Source organism: Orbicella faveolata, unplaced genomic scaffold, assembly GCF_042242905.1.
Source record: "Orbicella faveolata isolate gen_17 unplaced genomic scaffold, um_ofav_v1 contig_47, whole genome shotgun sequence".
Classification (NCBI taxonomy): Eukaryota; Metazoa; Cnidaria; class Anthozoa; order Scleractinia; family Merulinidae; genus Orbicella; species Orbicella faveolata.
The window spans coordinates 6923241-6944451 of NW_028301577.1; the positions used below are offsets into that span (position 1 = coordinate 6923241).

The window sequence follows — 21211 nt, forward strand, 5'->3', positions numbered from 1 at the left end:
GCGATAACTCGAAAAATAGTTACTTATTATGGTTGAGTTGGAGTTAAGGTTACTTCCCACCTTCAGAGGCCAAAAAAATCGTTTTTTCTTTTATTGGACAAAATTTACGCTCGTCATTTTATCTAGCGTTTCCAAAGGAAAAACATTAAAAATCTCGAAAAGCGGCCGAGTTATTTAGAAAAAACATATTTTCAAATAAAGTTAATAAACTAGGAAGGTGTCATAATCTTGTCAACGGGCGAGAACTCTGGGGCAATTTTCGCGGCAAACGCTCATCGCTCGTATTTCATGTCATTTATTTACATCACGCACTTGACAAAAATTCCCACGTGAAAGCTCTTTTCGCTAACTCCTTTGGAAAAATCAAAAGCAGAAAAAAGTCCTTAGGTAAAGAAAACGAAAAAAACCGGCCCAAAGAAGAAAGAAAAAGCTCCATATTGTCAAGGAAAGAAAAAAAAAAAACAAGCTTGCCGAAAGCGACAAAGGCTCTTGGTTTGGCCAAACGCCTTCGACAATCTCGGCATCTGCTGAAGATTCGGAGCGTTCAAATATCCTTGGAACAAGTAGCTTTAAAATCAAAGTCAACGTCAGTGCAGGCTGCGAACAAGATTCTTCGTCGGAATCTGGCGGAAGCGATGAAGAAAATAAAACCTACCCAAGGGAACTCATTTCGGCATTAAGGGTATTTCTTTAAGCTGTCCGTCGATTCCTTAACGTCTTGTTTTTTAGCGGCACATTTTCCGCCTTAAACATTCTTGGCACGGGTTTTGCCTTTGCCTTTGCCTTTGGCGTCTTTGCCCATAATATTACGTCGCCGTCCTAAATTGAACTCCACTGAGCGAGATAAAAAAGATGCAACGCGATGCTTTTCCCGGGAAATTTTGATCTATTGTCATAGACACTAGGAGGTCCTGTTGTTCCATTGGTTTGCGGTTTTATTAGGCGTGATAATCTCCGGGCGTGGCGCGAGTTGTTTACGAACCTTTACAAGGTAAAATCTCCCATTTGATTTTTGGCGCAATACATCCACTTTGAGCGAATTTATAGGGTATGCAGATTTGACGGATTTTCGTGAAATTTCAACAGGACATTCCAGAGATAATGACAAACCAAAGTGTGTCGGGAAATTTTGATATTTAACACATTTTTCCCGTGGCGTCCATTTACGCAACACGTCTCGCATATTTTTAGCTACGCCAACTTTAGATGTGGATATCTAGACAACCAATCAGAATATCGAAAAAGCCCGACACACTTTAGTTGATTGATGCCCTGTGAATAAGACTGTCCAGCCATTTTGCTCGTACTGCGGAATCCGATAGCCGATAAATTCAACAGAAGAAACCTCGGTCGTTTCACGCCTTACCGCCTCCTGACACTTCTAAAAAAAGAATTGCTGAAATTGTATTTTTTTTCGTAAAGTACATTTATTAAGCTTTCTTATGATATATAGTTTGTTGGGGTTTTATTGAAACTGGCGCGCGTACGATTTTTTTCCCGAAGGGCACCCGCGAAGGTGGGACTAGGTCAAAAAACCAATTTGACTTTCTTATGTTATACTTTGTCTTGATCTCTTTAACTGTCCTCTTCAGGGAAGTCATTTTAGCCCTGCAGACACTGAAAAGGTGTCAGTGTCCGCTGCTCGCTTACAAGAGGGTACAAACATAGTTTTCTTAAAAGAGGAGATATCGCCGGGACTGCTGTTTGATGTCCGTTAGCAGAGTTCGACCACAATAACGAATCATAAAGGAACAGGTATCTTTAAGATAGGGTAAAACTGAGAACGACGAACTTGAAAAATTAAGGCTAAAGTTTCTGAGACTTAACAATCTGGAGCCAAAAATTCATTTGCTAACATAAACTGCAAGGTCTCGTAAGAGGGAAGATTATTTAGGATAGTTTTCTTCAAATGAGGCAGTTTAATTGTTAAGTCGTACGCTTTCAACCAAACAAACGCCACGCAGAAATAGCATAAAAGTGGCATCAACAATCCACAAACCTTTTCCAGCGTATTTAGGGATGGTGAGAGGCGCAGGTTTAGGCGGCGATGGTTTAGAAACTTTGGAGAGCGTATTTCCATCCTTTGCGTCTTCCTTGTCGGGCTCCAGAGCGAAGGGCAATACGTTGAATCCCTCCCTGAGATCCTCCAACGAGTCACTCCACATGTCCGCTGCTACACGGTGTTTAGAACCCTCTGCGTACAGGAACGAACGAGCCCCAAAATTGACTCGAACACGCACATTCTGGTGGAATAAAAGATGTCATTTAAACAGGTTGGACTCAGTCTAGTGGAGGGCGAAAATTAAAGATACTGATAAGCTCCAGGCTCTTTTTTTCTTAAAAAGTAGTTAAACGTTTTAAACAACGTAGAATACCATTATTTACAGCATAAGTTGACCAAACTATTTACTGCGCATGCGCAGTTTTAGTTTTTTTATTGTTTGAACCAAACGCAAATGACCTTTAACCTTGAGCCCTAAAATAATCATATACAATTAGTACAGGTAAACTGTAGAAAGGAACGAAAAGTAAGCTAGAGAATGTAAAAAAATATGATAAATTATACCACAAGTGTGAGATCACCAGTTCGAAAGCAGATAAATACTTGAATAGAAGAGTCTCAGAATGGGGTTGGGTGAAATGCTCGCTTAAGGGGCTACTTCCGAGGAACTCAGCGTTCCTGCCTGTGCCCCTGGGAAGGTCTGAGACAGAGACTGCTTGCTATTCCAGCAGGATACCCTCCTAACTGAGGGGTGCGTCACTAGAAACAGGCTTGGCGAGTTGCACTGGGCAGATGATGCCTTCTGACTCGTCAGGAGGAGGATGCCTGTGGCTGCGTCACAGTTGGAAAGGTCGCACGGTCAGCATGGTTAGTTCAATCAGCGAGGTAGCACCACATGGTGCCATAACTCAATTCAGACTACTCTTCATCCAACCCCTTTATTTCTAGATTTAGTATTTTATGGTAAAATACATGCAGGATGTAAATAGTTCCTGAATGTGAAATGCAGTGAAAGAATTTCAGAGACTAAAGAAGAGAAAAACTGTTTAAGATAATATTTTCCTCCTTCTCTTTCATTCTTTCATACGTAGTTCAAATGTATGATTCATTTTACACTAGAAATTGTTACGTTCACAATGTCACAGAAATAAATAGAACTTGCAATACCTTCAGTTAGCATCTTGGCTAGCATTTTGTAGTATTATTGTAAAGATCACAGGCTTGAAACGAGATAAAGATTTCTATGTTTCACTACAAATTACTCTCTCTAATCCAATTTCCACGGATCAAAGATTACGATCCTCACAAAAACGATTGTGGAAAAACGCCTATTATTCCTTAATGCTTGAAAATTCTGATTGGGAAATTTGGTAACTTGTTTAAGTAAGTTACGTTCTCACAATATCATCAAAATATGAAGATGCGAAGCGAGAAAATAAATAGACCGGAATCATGACCCCCCCCCCCCCCCCCGCCCTAATTTGTAACTGTACCGCACTTCGCTCGGTCACCAAATTCAACCACGGAAAATTGCTTTGTTCAATTAAAAAACGCTGCATGTACATCACAGGTAGTGGACGGGTACAATATTGTTACAAACAAACGAAAAGGCTTTTAAATCTACATTACATTTGTCGAGTTCAGATCAGCTGGTTACAGAACTGACAATAGCTAATAAGAATGCAGCTTCTACCGGTTGGCTAAGACTTATAAAATAACGTCTTTCTATAATTTTCCAATCCTTCGATCTATCGGATAGCAACAGTCTTTCTCGAAGAGTATTTCACCGAAAATTCACCAAAATTTCATGCGCGCATAATAACAAAGTTATAATATTTTTACCTTTTTCTGTATGTGAATAACTGGCCACAGCCCAGACTGGACACCGTCAAGGTTCTCCGCTAATCGTTGGCCATTGTAGGTGAAATAAGCCAGCCCTTTATCAGAATGATCCTCAGCTTTCTTGTATCCACAACCAATAATGTCATTCTCCTTCATAACGATATTAAGCGATACCGTTTTCCACTGGAGAAGCCCGCCTGCTCTGTACAGCACGGCACGGCCATTGCTATTACAAATCAAAACGGGTTGTTATAAAAGATACATTAGCCAATATGACATCTAAGTTCGGTTACTACAAAATACCGGTTTTTCCTTAGAGTAATGTCATCTCCTAAACGTTGAAAACGTTGTTAAAAATCGACCATTGTCCTGGCTGTGTGCAAGCGTCTACTTTTACGTTTGCTTTTCACCGAAAAGTAACTTTTCAGCGTGAAATTAACGAAGGAAATAGTAGTCGTCTGCAGGCAGGGTCGCATGGTCCCAACTTAACAAAAAAAAAAAACTGACATGAGCCAAGCAACTAAACCGCGAGATATCTTCGAACTGATCCTTGTTTCATCGCTTTCAATCAATCAGTCAATCAATCAATCAAACTTTATCTCACAGAGTCAAATTTCATGCGACGATTAATAACATTCTCGAAAACGAGACAAGTTGTTGCAATCGTTGCGCAAAGGGAACTGAGTTCTACTTCAGTTCTGTAGTGATTGCAACCAGTTCTCCTCCCTTGTGTCTCATTCATTCACCGCACGGCACATTACCAGAATAGAATGTTTGTACAGGCAACGCAACGCGAAATATTGCCTCGTGTTACACAACACCTTTATCCGCCATCGCCATAAAAAAAACATAAAGTGAAATTACCTGTGCAGAAGACACGAGCCTACGGGATTGATCCAACCGCTAGGGAGCTGATCGGTCCAAGGAGCAAACCCGACGGAAATACAAGGGCCCGGATCTTGATCTCCGGTGTCCCCCAAGGAACAGAGCTCCACTTCCCAGTAAAACGACGGTGCCTAGGAAAAAAAAAACAACTTAATTTAAAGAAGTAGCTTGTTTGCAGTGCGACTGCTACAGCTTGCCGAACACCAAGGGCGAATTTAAAGAAGCACTACCTATAGATGTTTGCTCAGAATTATAATAAATACAATTTACGAGATATTTACGTTTCTGTACCATCCACAAAAACGTGGTGTGAGTGCAACACATGTATGGCAATACAGAAAAGAGGGAGAAGACTGTATATAAACGTTATCACCACTACTACAACTCACCCTTTGAGGCAATGGGGCGCTAGCATACACAAACGTTCCCCTGGGAAGTCCAAAGCCTGCCGCAGGGTCAGCCATGAAGTGAACGCATGTGTACCCCTCAGTAAAAACACATCCCCGTACGGGAGGGAATGGACGGCTCCCGTCAAGCACCATCTTTTTACCGCTCTTGGCTACCTTCTTGGGTTCCTCAGCGGGTTTGACAAAGTCCTTGAAGAGTTTTCGAAGCTGTTGGCAGTGCATCTCCATGACGGGAAGTCTTAAGCCTGGGTCGCATTCTCCCCCCAGTTTGGAGATGAGTTCGAGCGATGGGTTTGTTAAGATGGCATTGCTAAAGGAGGGGTCTTGGACTTGACAAGATAGCACCATACTTGCCCTGGAAAGACAGTAACGTTGGAATAAGCAGCATTTACTAACAAAGACACAACTTCCGGACAAGCTATAGACACCAAACAGCACGCGCACGTTTGGTGGCAAGGTCATGCAAGACAAACCTCATTTCCATTTCCACGTAGAATATCTGCAGGAAATTCTATCCTGCTAAACCGCCTCACGATTCTGCAGGCTAGGTATATCGCGAAATATTACGCCTGTGATTTTAGTTTCAACAATATCCACAAGGGTCTTGCCAGTACCATGCAATCCGCCTCAAGAAACAACAGGAACGCCGCACATTTTGGCATACAACGCGTGAATTACTGCTGAATGTGCAAAGGCTTTCTAGCCTTCGATTGGCTGCATCTTTCATGACCCGCGACATATACCTTCAACGCTTTGTAAAGATGGTATTCTTCTGTTTTTTACTCAAACCTAAGTCGCGGTTCATTTAAATACTAACCTAGTTTTGAGTTCTGCCAGTATTCGTGCGGCCGGTGATGGCGAAATAATGTTTTCGCTTTGGTCTTCCACAGAAGGCTGATCAAGTAATGTTTCTTTGGAACTTAAAATCGAAAGTAAAGAGGCAACAGCTTGTTCTCCCATCGACAATTCACTTAGAAACACCACCTGCAAATATAGAGGATTCAATTTTTTTTTCAGATAAAACGTTACAGAAAGCTCATTTCTCGTATGATAAAGGTAAATTTAAAGTCTACATCATGCCAATCATCCCACATACCGCCGGAACTTATCCCGGTTTCTTTACCACAAGGCGACTAGGGGCATTTTTACTCGTCCCTGGATGGGATGCTAGTCCATCGCAGGATTACCTCCCCTCCTCCCCCCGCAGTAATACTTTCGCCAGTACCCATACATACGCTTGGGTGGAGAGGGGCACTGTGAGAGTAACGTGTCTTGCCCGAGAACACAACACGATGTCCCCGGCTGGGACGCGAATTCGGACCACTCGATTCGGGGTCCAGCCTGCTAACGATTACCTCACCGCACCTTCCTATTTCTCGTCTGGACCTTGCACTATACCTGAGTGTTAGCCACTTTAAGCCGTGCCAATGGTATCTCTTGTAACCTGTCACTGTAGGTCTCTCCTCCATTGTCTAATAACACTGTGGCCACGCCTTGCCTGTCTGACACACTGACCACTTCACCAGTTTTATACACCATGTTTTCTCCACAAATCTGTCAAGTTACAACAAGATCTAGTTTAATGAAAGTCAACGTATATTCTCACGCAAGCTTCATTTTCAATCTCGGACCTAACGGGTTGACGGCCCCATACATGTCAGTAATTCATCTAGCGTACAGTTCAGAACATTCACCAAGACATTTTTTACGACTTTCCACAAAATTACTTATACAGAAATGCTGCCATGATACGCATAGGCGTAGGGTCTAGTATTTTCCTGTCCATCTTTTCCTCTCAGACAATAAGGTCCTAATATTTTTAAAAGAGCTATGTTAATGGTGGTGCATCTTAAAGCAATTTATCTTCCCTTTATGCAATCCGTCTTAATCTGCCTTAATCTATTATTACCCCTATGGGTCGTTTTCTACTTTGTATAGTTAGTTGGTATATAGAGTTTGCCATTGAATTGATGGCAATTTTGTACAAAGCAAGCGCATTACCTGAACTGTGCATCCAGAATGAACGCTCTGGCGAAAACCACCCAAAGCACACAGAGACGCCATAACATTCCTAGCCTTGAGAAACCACTCGTGTTCATTAGAAAGCTGACCATCTTCATCGGGCTCCTGTTCCTCAGTGGCCTGCTTGTCCTCTCCCAACAACACCCTGCCTTCCGTTTCCAGGGTCCTCATCAGGTCAGGCACATAATCCAGCACCTCGCAGAGTACATCTCGGACAGCAGAAGCCCATATCTTAGCGGTCTCGGAAGCGGAGGAGGCCAGGAGGCCGTGTAACAAAGAGATCACTTCAGAAGCCATGGTGTGAGCCACTTGGCCACTAATGAAAGGACGGCTGCTTTCAGTTCTAGGAGAATAAGACGCCAACGATTAGCACGATTTTCACTAGCTCATGACTTACCTTGAGCAAAGACAACCCAATGAACAACAATACTTGATATCGTATCGTATCACATTGTATTTTCTATAATAACTGAGATACTACGCGCGCTCTCATTGGTCAATAGGTGTGTTTAGATGAGAGTATGTAAACACAGTTGTGACGTTTTAGATTCGCGCGTATTTGTGAGAATTATTTTATAAACGTAACAGAGCACTTTTTCCGTGTTTACATAGCCTCATCTAAACACTCGGGGGGTTAGGAGAAATCTCGAAAGTTGACAGCATAACTGTCTCGAATTATCCCAACCCTCCTCTAAGCCTCTCCTCCTGAGGCTATGTAAACACGGAAAAAGTGCTCTATTGCATTTATAAAATAATTCTCACAAATACGCGCGAATTTAAAACGTCCTATTGCTTAAGCATTGGTAGGCTTTCTTTGAAATTTTGTCCAATTCTTCTAGACTTAGCACTCCCTCGTTAAGTTTTAGTCCACAAGGTCAGGCAACATGTCGTGAATTCCTTAAAGTTTTCAGCAAATACCCACTGTAGGACCATAGATTCCTCGAAATAAACTGGTGTTTCTGTTTTCCAGCATACGCGGTTTTCTTTAACTCTTTTATTTGAGATATCTGCAGTTGTAACAGCCCTTAGACTTGACTATCCATACTTTGCTTGCACGTAATACAGTTCCGCTTCTTTTTTTTTTTTACATAAATCCTCGATCGCATACGGCATACCCACCCAATGATCCCCTTATTTTTTATTATTCAACCAGCCATCTGAAAGACTATTCAAAAAGTTGTCGCGCCAGTATACCACGTCAGCTGGTCACCACAACGGTTTGCCACTTTACTTACCAACAACCCAAAAGCTCAGCAATACTCCAGCTGCTTAAAAAAACAGACAGGATTTTCACTAGCCTAAAATGGGCGAGAAGGGGAGGGAGACCGAGAGCGGCACTTAAGTTTGCAAAGCAGGCTGGATTAGTTTTCACCGACTAATACAGCACACCACACAAACCTGGACAGACGGCTGTTCCTTGCTTTACACACGCTCTCCGGGTCTCCAGACCCTTCAGTTGATTTTCTTCCCTCTCCATCTCCCTCCAGCAAACCGACAGGTCCCACACTGACCACCAGTCCAGTCTGAGCCCAGTGGACCGCCTTTTTAAGACATGCTGATAATGTGTCGGTGAAAAGAACACCTCGCCCGTACTCAGTCAGCTCTCGGTCGAGTTTGATCGCGCGCTCCATCTCGGAGCCTTGTCCCACGCGAAAAATGAACGACGTACCGTTCGTACTACGGAAAAGGAAAATAAATGCTTTTACAATCCTCGTGAAGACTTAACTCGGGTATTTGATCTGTCTATGTTTGACCCTTAGACAGTGGGAAACGTTTGAAAAATGTTTTTCACCCGAATTTAATTAAGGAAATGGTTCAGAATTACAATTTAATTTCAGAATTGAATAGTATTACAAGTATCCAATACAGCTTTGGCAAATTTTCCTTCCTGATCATGATTTTCAAACATTTATTATACATTAGGTCTGAGAATTAAGTGGTTTATCAATATAATAATCCACAGATGATGATTTTCTCTCTAAATTCTCACGACCTATTTGCTCGAAAACGTATCGATACTGTAAGGTAGATTTAGATCTTCATTAGCTTTGAAAATTAAAGAGTTAAACAGGCTCGATGGGTGTATGACGTAGGATAAAAGCGCACAAGCTAAAACGATTTCAACAACAGTCCTCTGTACACACTATTTCTGACCGTACCTCAATACTTTCTGGACAACTTCATGCGCCGGCTGGTCATCTCGTTTATGCAAATACAAACACATCATGGCTCCGCTTTTTTCTAAGACGTCATTCTCATCATAGTCTTCAGCGTCATCCTCGAGGTCCTCTTCACCTGCCGAGTCTACAGAGGGCAGCACAAAGCCACCCAGCTTGGCAAGGAGCAGTCTAGCCACTCGGACCACCGAACTACTCCCTTGGTTAGCTCCATGTTTCTCACCCAAGTAATGCCTGGCAGAGTGGGGTAGGGTGACCTCCTGGCAGTTCTTGGCACTCATCAGTGGTAAAGCCGAGCGGCAGAGTTTGAGGACGATGAGAATCAGTTTAGGAGGGGCACGTCGATCCAGGAGTAGAGACAGAAGGGTGGAGATGGTGCGCGGCTCACGGAGAATTCCTTCTCCAAGTTTGCTCCTAATAACGAGAGCGAAAAAAAAGAAACACATATAAACAAGTGAACTACTTGACTCAGTCAAGTAGTTCACTTGTTCATGTAGTCTTGTTCATGTAGTCAATGACTACACCTAAAGATGATTTTCAGTCCGTACTGCGCATTTTCGAGAGTTTGCTTGCGTTTTTTGTTTTGTTTCATGTAAGACATCACAAAATGTAAACATTTCGCAACTACTTACATGAAGTAAATTCAAAGTTTCACTGAAAACAACCGCCGTTATGAATGCGAAGCGGCCGAAGCTTTATGCTTCGTTCTTTCTTATATCACTTGATGAGACAACTTCGTAGTTGTAAAAATCAATGACCGTGTTGGAAAAAGAATTTGAAAGGCCTCAAAGATGAGGTAGGTGGTTCGTAACGAACAACATCGATTCGCATTCCATCGACTGTGAGACAACATTAGGGTGCTGAGACTGCGCAGTGCGGACTGGAAATCGCCTTTAAGGCGAATGGGTCCTCTGCTACAAAGAAAGTGTCAAACTGCGAATTTATGCCGCACGAAGTGTCTCGCGAAAGTAGAGCGCGCAAATTCAGAATAAGTCAGTTTCACTGTCCGGCCAAAGACAAATCAATCAAGATTCCGCTTACGCCTTGAATGTACTGCCACACTTTGCTTCGAGGGCTGATTTAGCCTCGCAACAATAATTCTTAAACTATTTGAATTCTATAACCAAAGTCACCTGCTGATGCCGTGTAACAGTTTCATGACATACTGCAGGGCGTCTCTGGCAGTAACACCATCCTTACGACTCTCCTCCAACACACAGTTCAAGTAGTTTGATAAGAGACTGGACACCTGATGAGCCAAGCCTGACCACTCGATTGCACCAGCGCGGTAATCTGAACAAACAAGCAACAACCATTGAACAGTTAACCTCTAACACGAACACTAACCTCTGGCACTAACCTTTGACTCTTGCTACCGTTTTACTATCTTATAATTATCTGCAATTAGCTTTTTTTTTCTTCTATAAACCCTCACATTCTTAGTTCACACACTGTCAGTTCACCTTTCACCCAAATTTCTTGAAGTGTCTTCGCGTGGATTTACAAACATGTGGGAAAGATGTAACGTATCATTTCACAAGTGTGAAAAAACAAAAATAAATCCGAGCACTACGAGATAATCTTGGTAAAATCGGTAAAATTTAGTTTTACGTTCATTGAGTCCAATAAATCTAACCTTTATCATTCTCCCACTGCACAATTCGATCCAAGAGGACTTGAAAACCGGCCCAAGCCATGGCCGATAGATTGACTGCTGTGGCACTTTTCTCGCTTCTCAAAGAACACAGTTTATCCAGCAGATACACAAGACTACTTCTCATAACACAGCGCTCCTCGTGCCAGGAGAATGGGCAGACAGAGAGCACCACAACGCTGTCACGGTACACTGTGGGCTCAGAGGAAGCCAGTTGGACCACCGCTTGCACTACAGCCGAGAACATGTCACGCACTTCTCGCACCATGCCTCCGCACTTAAGCTCTTCAGTCCTGTGGCGGAAACAATGGTGAGAAACATGAGAGGGAAACACAAAGCACCTTTATAGTTGGCGTGGTGCTGGCAGCAATTTAGAAACATAAGATTCTATAGCAAAAAGAGACGAAAACAGGAATGAAAACCAACCGCGGTCCTTTCGCGAGAATGGAGGCCACAGAAGAGAGAAGGTGAGGCACATGAGTTCCAATGCGAGAACAAACTGTTACTAATTCTATCATGCACTGAAGAGCTTGAATTCGATCCAGACCCCGCTCATTCCGGACACGAGCCGCAGCGAGGAAACTGGAACAAGTCACCTGGAGAAGAAAAGAGAAAGAAGGGAAAACACATTACACAAAAAACATAACTTTATTTTCAAAATTTGTTATGACGCAAACATTGACACAATAGGACATACACTGTCAGTCATCAACCACTCCCACCTGAAAAAACACACAAAAGCAAAGTCGTTCATTTTACTTGTTAGCCCGTAAAAAATAACCACGCTTCTAGTAAATGTTAGACATACCTCTACTTTTTTCTCTAAGCCAATCTGTCTGTCCGACTATGGGCTTACCTTCACATTCCGAGAGTTTGCCATTTTTTGCATTTAACCATAATAAAATTCAAATGAAAAAAGATGATACGAAAGGTAAATTTGACCCACGCGAGCAGTCTAGTTCTCCTCAAAACGTTCGCTGACAATAGCATATATATGATGAACAATTGTCTACCCTAAGTCCAACACTCGACTTAATTGTCCCATTCTCAAAATTTTAGTTTCAAAACAGGAAGATGCAGCCTATCAAAGAACACAACCTTGGCTCCCTACTTACAGCTTTATCGGGATCACTGCCAATAAAAGTGAAAATCTCGGCCACAGTTGAAACATAAGTCCTCACATTCACATTACAGTCCGTCTGATCTTCAGCAGAACATCGACTGTGCTTCTTTTGAACATTCGTTCTCCAGCGTTGTAACCTGCGCACGTCATGTATGCCTTCTTGAACTGTAGTCGACTGGTCCAGAGTGGACGGCGCTGATAGTGAGCGACTGAGGAGCGGCGAGGAAGGAGTATGAAGCTGATTCAAGGAGGTGGCTGTCAACATGCAAAAAGAAAAGGAAAGCTTGTTAAGAGGTAAGGACAAGAAGACTGGACAGTAAACAGAAGAACGCAATTGAAACGAGTAGTAGCCACTAACAACAAGATGCAAGTATTGAGGAGATCTGAATGCGAGATTACTTCAAATGCTACGTTTTGACGTGATGTGTGCTTCAACGCGGTCAAACTTGCTGCAAAAGAGTTTGTTACCTTTCCGGCCGAGTTAACTTTGAAATAAAGAATGCCACGATTAGTAATTACTTGTGATAAACTTAACAGCCTTAATATATAGTTAAAGGAGCTCATTTTGAGTTTTTAGGGCAACATGCGAAATAACCCTTAAATTGACGAAAACCTGAAAATAGTAGTTTACCAAAATAACAACAACAACAACAAAAACAAACACCAAAGAAGATAATATTAAAACATAAAGGAACAAGCATGGTTAACAAACATACACTGTTGTGATTGCTGTCCATGATCAGGTACAAAGCTGCAGTGCGAGATACTCCTCTCAGGAGCGACTTTATTTCCACTGGACTCGATTGTCACATTACACAGCAACTCCGCACACTCCATGACTGAAAACAGAAACTTCTTGGTCACTGGCATCACGTCCAATGTGTTTTCAATGTCTTGGCGTTCTGTCTTCGCTTCAGTTTCCAAACGTTGTCTGAGGAGATTTCAGAGAAACATGTAGAAGTGAGAAAAAATTTAGGCTTGATTTTCCGATGCTTTATTGTGTCCAGTATTCAAGCAGTAAACTAATGAATGGTGAATTCCCAGCTGTTTGTTGGTGAATATTTAGGCTTTCATTCTTATTTCAAACTTTAGCATTCTTGAGAGAGGGAGGGTTACTGTAGAAAGTAAGGTCGAGAAATGTTTCAAACCAAAACAAATAATGTCAAACAGTTGCTAGGGTTTTCATGGTATTGTAATAAATACTTCAGTTGGAATAGACCATATTCGTATTCTCGGCATTGGATTGGAACTAGCTTGAAATGGAGGCTCATGCGGGAGAATATCATTAAAAAGAGATTAATGTAATTTGCATTTGAAAACCCCCCCCCCGCATAGCCTCAGTTGCAAGCTAGTTCCAGTCCAATACGGAAAATACGAATAGGGTCTATTCAGTGCACTCACATGAGTTTGCCCACAGACTGTTCCTGCTCGATTGGATCGAACTCAACATTTTTCAGAGAGCACAGCAACTCTAGTTCCTTGCTCTTAGCCTGTAAAAGAAAGACAAAACAATGCAATGCAGAGCGCTTTCTCCAGAGGTCGTTCGTAAAATCTAACCCAAAGTTAACATACAAAGTGCTAATAGAACGAGTTCACTAAAGACAAGGAGACTTGTATTCACAGCATAACAATTGAGTGAAACCTGCCACCTTTCAGATGCCGGTATAAGCTCAGTACAGTTATGAAGACATTTGCATGGGTATAGTAGATAAATGTTTGTAACAATATCATGGCAGCATATCCTAAGAACAAGCCCAGATATTGTTAAATGTTTCTCGTGCCTGCACGGACAATAACCTGTGAACAAGCATCTTTTTCTTTTAGGGAGGCAGGGAGATTACACGGGCAGGTACTCTACTACCCTGTGCTAATTGCTACGTTGCTGTTGCTGCCGTGTTCTAATCTGGGTTACTACAACTATGTGTTTCACCATACTTTGCCTTCTCTTTGCCCTTTGACAGACGCACTGTAGCTGAAATCGGACAAAAGCAACAGTTAAATCAATCAAGGAGGAGACTGTGTACCTCTTGTAAGTGGAAGTCATTGAAGAAGGCAGCACTCGGCTGTAGGATTCCTTCACGCACATCATCCAGCTCGTGAGCCCACTTCTGTTCCATCTCCGCCATGTTCTGAAGCTGTCTGATCAGACCATTCAGTCGACTGAACACATCTTTCATCACGCCACACAGGTGCCTGTACTCCTCGCCCTCTGTCTCCGTCGCCTGGAGAAGCTCCAGTCCATGCACAGTCTTGGTGAGCCTCAGGTGGTTGATGACACACCGCAGCACCACTTCCTCGATGGCGTCAGACTGGAGGGCTTGACGCAGACTGGGACGGAGGGTGGGGGCTGGTACGCCTGAGTGGATCAGGTAAAATATGAAATTTAACGTCTTGGTTTCTATCATTACTATTAAGGCTTAGTTTTGTTACTGAAATCATTTTCTTGAAAGACAACTGCGCTTGGTACGACAGGGTCATACATCTGATGGATGAAGGAGTACTGTTAAACATGTTCAATGAGGAATTGTAAGTCGGATAAAAAGTCCTCTTGAACACATTCTCAATTTCTTAGCTGAAGGAGCTCATATTTCCAGAAAACTGAAAAAATAAACGACTTAAGACAGTGAGCCAGGGTATCAGTTCTTAGCATTAATTCTCCTACATGTTTACTACATGCTCCTTTACATATTCGTTTTGAGAAATTGGTGTTACATCAAAACAATATGCCCTGACTGTGCGCTTTATTCCCTTAGGAACAACCCTTACCTGCTGCACCTCTAAGACGTTTTAAAAGTTCAGGAGAAAGTTTCGAGCTCGGTTTGGACACGATACTGTCAAGACTTGTAGTGGAACCCTTTTCTGACTCAACAGTAATGGTAATCCCGGAAGTTCCCGACGCTCCCTCGGCAGTAGTCGGCCAAACACACCTGGCGTGACAAAAAAGAAATACCTCAATCACAGGACGCAAGTAGTCACTCTATCGGCAGTCAAGCGGGAATAGAAAAGCGTGACTTGTGTCACGCCTCTTCTTGTAGCACTCAGTACTCGACTATTAAAATAGAAGTGCTTTTGGAAATCCTTAGTTAGTCCACTTGGCTTTAAACTCTTCTCGAAAGGATTATACCTTTTACAGACAGAATTAAGCGTCCAACAATTAATATCGCCCGCGGCTTTTGCCACAAAAGAAGCTAAGAAATACGGACAATACAATACGTCACTATGCCCTAGTGGCAACTACCAAAGAGCCGTCAAGTGTTTAAACTAGATCTTAATAGGATAATATGAAACGTTAACTTTTGCGATGCTTCAACACGAAGAAATAGTTCGATCAACAAGGAATACATCTCACGAAACCATGCAGAGACCATTAGTCTTATGGGTCTTTGCTATGATTTCCACCGTCAGTTCCTGAGCAAGTTCAGACGAGCTCTCAATGTATACCGTACCTTTGCAGTAGCTTCGAATCGAGCAGATGGTGACAGGCATCTTCTGCCTCAGTACTTGGAGGACCCTGGTACCTAACGTTCAGCAAGCTGTGGGTGAGCACAGAGAGGCCAAGGCACAAGTCGTCAAAGAACGGTAGCTTGGAAGATTTTTCATCGTGCTCCTAAAACGAAAACGGAATGCTGTAAGGAAACTATTAATACCCTTTAATTCGCCCCTTAACAGCTACACGTACTGTACTTGTTCATTGACACAAAGCAACAGTTTCTTTATAAAATTATCTCTTGAACAACTATGACTAACATTAGATGCAATTTGAACTACATTTGTGTTAACCCCAATTGCTCACAGAGTTGCATAAGCCTGTGTCATGTATATAAATGAATGTACTTATAATGTATTACAAAAACATTTGCTGGAGAAATTTCTTCAGGAACCAAAAGGTTAATAAAGAGATTTTTGAGAAAGGAAACTTTTTCGTTATTGTACCTTGGTGCTAATAATGCAGCTAAATCCCCACACAGCATTGTCAGGAGTGTTACGCTCTCGTGTACTCTTCAACTGAAAGGAGATGGTCACTGCGTCACCCTCCACCTTGACAGGTTCCTTGGGCCAACCTAATCGTATCACTCCTCTACTACCCACACCGAACGAGTTACCACCATACTCCGCTACTTTACGACCAGTGGTTGTCTTGCCGGCATACAGAATCACCTGAAGATGTGTGAAATCACACATGTTATCAACAGCACTTGTAATACATAGGGTAAGTATGACAGTGGTATACAGGTTAAACGTAACAGCTGGTATTGAATAAGTACCGTATTTACTCGATTAAGCGCCCTGGGCATTTATCAAATTTTTGGACCTTGAGAGTGGGCGCTTATTCGAGGCGGGCGCTTATTACATTTTCACCAGTTTCAGTAAGTAGTAAGTTTATTTTGCAACAAGATAATAAATAAGAACAAAACGTGAAGATGTACCAAAGCAGAATTTTAACTGTTCATTAAAAGTTTCTTTAAAAAAAAAAAAAAAGTCAGTTGGTCTTGAGGGAAATATGTAAGTAGTACTTAGTCAATTTCAATCACATTGTCACTAAGGGCAATTAGCGAACTCTCTAGTGCTGCCTCCTCGATGTCTGACAACGTAACGTCGACAAATGAGGGGTGCGCGCTTATTCGACGTGACTAGGAGTATTTCTACCACCCCCCCCCCTCCCCACCCCTGGATGGGATGGTGGTAAATCGCCGGTGACCATAGATACACCTGGCTGGAGAGAGACACTGTGAGAGTAAAATGTCTCGCACAAGAACACAGCACAATGTCCCCACCCAGGGCTTGCGCCCGGACCGCTTGATCCTGAGACGAGCGCACTAACTGCGAGGCCACCGATTAATTGTTACCGCGAGTTTTGCCCAGTTGTTTGGTCAACTAGAAAGCAATAGAAAAATCCATGGTATAAACCCTATTATACATTGTGCTAGTACGTGATAGGTAACTGCTCTTGTATCTGCAAAGACTAACTTTTATGCAATTTGGGGATGGGGTTGCAAAGTCTGTGCTTCTGTTACATCACTCTCCTTGCCTTCAAACCTCACAACTTTTGTTATACCAACTATCTTTCTCTTTGCAGAAGCGCTTTCTATGCAGGCAAACTAACAGGTCTTCTATAAACGTCAGTGATATGACTTGCCTTACCTTATCATATTCGTATTGTGTGGCACACCTTGGATCGAACGTGACGAACAAACAAGATGCCCCAGGTAACACCACTGTTTTACAACACTGATATTCGTCTCTGACAGGATGAGGACTTTCTACTTTACGAGGGCTTGACCATGGTGAGGGAACAGCCGGGGATGAAAGAGAAGGCGCTGGCGTGGCATCTCCAAGTGAATCATCTCCAGCGGATTTCAACTCAGATATGAAGTAGGCTACCTGAACGAATAGTAAAGTAGTGTTAGTCGGTACACAATTGACAATCTCAACGGTTACAGGGTTTCATTTTCATTACTTATTTTCTACAACTTGGTTGATCATCTGTTAAGTCTTCAGCATGATGAACTGACAAAAGTCTGAGACCCCGGAACGGTTTTTATAGCGATTTTGTTTTTCTAACGAGTTTGTATGAAAACTGGATAGTAAGTACCCTAGAGCAAGAACTTGGTATCCATCAAATTTTTCCGCCGGAACAAAATCATCTTAGTACTAAATCTTAGGTGAATACATTTGACTTTATAGTTTAGTCCCCCCAATTAGTAGAGCACTTGTCCTCAGTTATTAAGACTGAGACTTAAATAAAGTTGTCATTCATTCATTCATTCATTCATTCATTCATTCATTCATTCATTCATTCATTCATTCATTCATTCATTCATTCATTCATTCATTCATTCATTCATTCATTCATTCATTCATTCATTCATTCATTCATTCATTCATTCATTCATTCATTCATTCATTCATTCATTCATTCATTCATTCATTCATTCATTCATTCATTCATTCATTCATTCATTCATTCATTCATTCATTCATTCATTCATTCATTCATTCATTCATTCATTCATTCATTCATTCATTCATTCATTCATTCATTCATTCATTCATTCATTCATTCATTCATTCATTCATTCATTCATTCATTCATTCATTCATTCATTCATTCATTCATTCATTCATTCATTCATTCATTCATTCATTCATTCATTCATTCATTCATTCATTCATTCATTCATTCATTCATTCATTCATTCATTCATTCATTCATTCATTCATTCATTCATTCATTCATTCATTCATTCATTCATTCATTCATTCATTCATTCATTCATTCATTCATTCATTCATTCATTCATTCATTCATTCATTCATTCATTCATTCATTCATTCATTCATTCATTCATTCATTCATTCATTCATTCATTCATTCATTCATTCATTCATTCATTCATTCATTCATTCATTCATTCATTCATTCATTCATTCATTCATTCATTCATTCATTCATTCATTCATTCATTCATTCATTCATTCATTCATTCATTCATTCATTCATTCATTCATTCATTCATTCATTCATTCATTCATTCATTCATTCATTCATTCATTCATTCATTCATTCATTCATTCATTCATTCATTCATTCATTCATTCATTCATCTTAATTTACTAACATTGAAACCGTCAAAATGTCATATTCTATATACGATTAGCTGTTCTTTAGACAATCCTCTGTGGTTCAAACTAGTTGTGCATCTGTCAGTCATCTGCTGGTGCAAACAGATTGCCGAATACGAACAATGGAAACTTAGACAACAGGAACGATGGTGATGGCAACGATCTAAGACAGCTATTCCTTGCTATTAGTTCAGCCCGCCGAAATTACAAAACAGAAATATTTCTTGTCCTTTTAAGACTTGTCATATTGAGCTACGCAATAAGAAATCAAACAAGATTAAGGTAAACCACTTACAAATGATTTATAAATTTTATAATCGTTAGACAAATCACGATAAAACCTTTTAAGCTCATCTTCTAGATCAATTGTTTCTTACCCTTGTCGCAGTCACTGTTACATTGGTGACTACTGGCATAAAATCCTTAGCTATGGGCAGTCTTAGACACTTCTCAGAGGACACAACTGATGCCAACAAAGGTAGTGTCTGTCCCACGAGGGTAGCCTTCATTACATGTTCCAGGCCTTCAACTCTTGATTTAACATCTCCTTTGTATTCCACTGACAGTTTGGAAAGTACTTCTAGAACAACATCAAGAATCTAGAAGCAACAATGGCCATTACATGTGGTCAAAAACCGCTCAATAAGAGTAGTTTGTTAGACTTATATGAACTTACAGGCACACAGGACAAAAAGACAGTCACTTGTACTATCCAACCAAATCACAAAGAACCCCTTATCATCATTAGCATTAGCAGTAAAGGACCTTAAAAATATCCCTCAACACATGGTTTGATTTTGCAGGAAATTGTTAAAAATCAAGGCTAGCTAATGACAAGTTCCTTGCCACTGCCAAAGACAACAGACACTGTCACCATCTTCTGTCACTCCTTGGTTGATCTGCGATGGCAACACACAAGACTGAAAGGTACTACCTGTACACTTTTGCCAATTATTGCGCAAATAAAGAGGCATTGCAACATGAGCAAACTTCAATTTTGCGAAAAGAGAGACCAGGTTTTAAAGAGGCATATGCCCAGTTTGAAGAATTCTTCAAAGGGGCTACATCGTAAAATGAAGGGTTAGGCATGCAAGATAAAGCCAGTAACAGTCACGCCATATGCAGCATATGGACTGAAAAGACCAACAATAACCCCACGACATACCTGTTGACAAACTTCTAAAATTTTCAATGACAGCTTTTGACATTCACCTTGTCTTAGCACATCGCTATTCACCTGAAAATCATAAGAGCATTGTATTAGCAAATCACAAACTGAAAAGGAACGGATTAAAAAAAGAAAAGTTGCAAAAAATAGATCGTACATGGTAAAAAGATTCCTCCTTTTTACAGTAATGATTCTGCTTATAAAGCAGGCAACACACCCGGAGATACTCATTTATAAAACAGAAAAACGTGACATAACCGGCATACTACCGACACTTTAAGGATTTGTCAGGACGGTGAAGTCTCGAGTTAACAAAGTGCCAAGGGACTTGGAAAATTGGTCCGTTACATCGAGGGTCCGTTATATCGAGGGTACGTTATATGGAGGGTTCGTTATAACGAAATTTGCGGAAAAACAGCCAAAATGTTCGTTAAGCCTGGTTCTCATATGCCGCCGACATACCTGGGACACAGCCGCCGGCACGGCCTGAGACACCGTTACGGCATATGTGAACATTTATCGCCGAAACAATCTGTCCCAGGCATTGATCGCCGGCTTGCCTGCGAAGTTGAGCTGAGTTCAACTACGCAGACAGGCCGGCGGTTGTCGGCGATGAAAATATTTTGTGTGAACATCATCTGCTGACGCAATGTATGACATAACAACTCGATTTTTCCCACAATCCCACATTTACAGATGGCATGGTTCAAAATTGCGCCGATTCGATTTGCATTTCGCGCCAATTTGAGTATGTCGGCGATCCATCGCAGATACGCCGGGGACCCACTGGAACAGATCGCCGAACGTTGTCAGTTGAAACCGTAGACTACGTCGCAGGTAGGTCAGCGGGATACCAGAACCACGCTTTATATCGAGATATAGTTCATTATTATTTAGTAACAGTGTTACGTTGCACTACCCTGAACACTGTGCATAACTACTGCACTGAAAAACTGTAGAGGATAAAAAAAGAAATCCACCGGATAAGTCACTATCCAGTAGAAGTCGCAGTTGGTTTTAGTAAATAGTTTGAGCCCCGGAGTATCAGTAGTTGGTATAGTGTGATCGTCCGGGTGAGGGTAGTTCTGAAAAGAACTGTTGTTGGTGACTGACAACCTGAGCGGAAGTCATCTTCAGAGTCAAGTGAATAGTGTTTGTCAGGCGATAATGTTATAAGTCTGGTCCGTTGAACGTGATTGGTCAGTTTAGCCACGATTGTATTAGCTGAAAGACTCGTGTAAAGTTCATCCGTCATTGGTGGGTTTCGATCCGTCTTTTGTTGGTCAAATTGGTCGATTTTTGGTCCG

At 41.6% G+C, this 21211-nt stretch overlaps 1 protein-coding gene and 1 non-coding gene across 2 annotated transcripts in view; one reads left to right on the forward strand and one right to left on the reverse strand.

The window, feature by feature from the left end:
* LOC110051865 (putative E3 ubiquitin-protein ligase HECTD4) overlaps positions 1-21211 on the reverse strand; it is a 60256-nt gene that overhangs the window by 16525 nt on the left and 22520 nt on the right. The window contains exons 11-32 of the mRNA XM_089280559.1: positions 19902-19973; positions 19114-19335; positions 17255-17494; positions 16046-16270; positions 15559-15719; positions 14879-15039; positions 14137-14468; positions 13514-13602; positions 12829-13043; positions 12105-12367; positions 11416-11585; positions 10972-11282; positions 10469-10628; positions 9318-9749; positions 8557-8835; positions 7138-7501; positions 6535-6690; positions 5954-6120; positions 5119-5491; positions 4709-4860; positions 3845-4070; positions 2000-2243 (exon numbers count right to left, since the gene is read on the reverse strand). Coding sequence (XP_089136685.1) covers positions 2000-2243; positions 3845-4070; positions 4709-4860; positions 5119-5491; positions 5954-6120; positions 6535-6690; positions 7138-7501; positions 8557-8835; positions 9318-9749; positions 10469-10628; positions 10972-11282; positions 11416-11585; positions 12105-12367; positions 12829-13043; positions 13514-13602; positions 14137-14468; positions 14879-15039; positions 15559-15719; positions 16046-16270; positions 17255-17494; positions 19114-19335; positions 19902-19973 — 5014 coding nt within the window. The remainder of the gene's footprint in view (positions 1-1999; positions 2244-3844; positions 4071-4708; positions 4861-5118; positions 5492-5953; positions 6121-6534; positions 6691-7137; positions 7502-8556; positions 8836-9317; positions 9750-10468; positions 10629-10971; positions 11283-11415; positions 11586-12104; positions 12368-12828; positions 13044-13513; positions 13603-14136; positions 14469-14878; positions 15040-15558; positions 15720-16045; positions 16271-17254; positions 17495-19113; positions 19336-19901; positions 19974-21211) is intronic.
* LOC149096949 (Nuclear RNase P) lies at positions 2631-2936 on the forward strand. Its single transcript, XR_016204422.1, has one exon.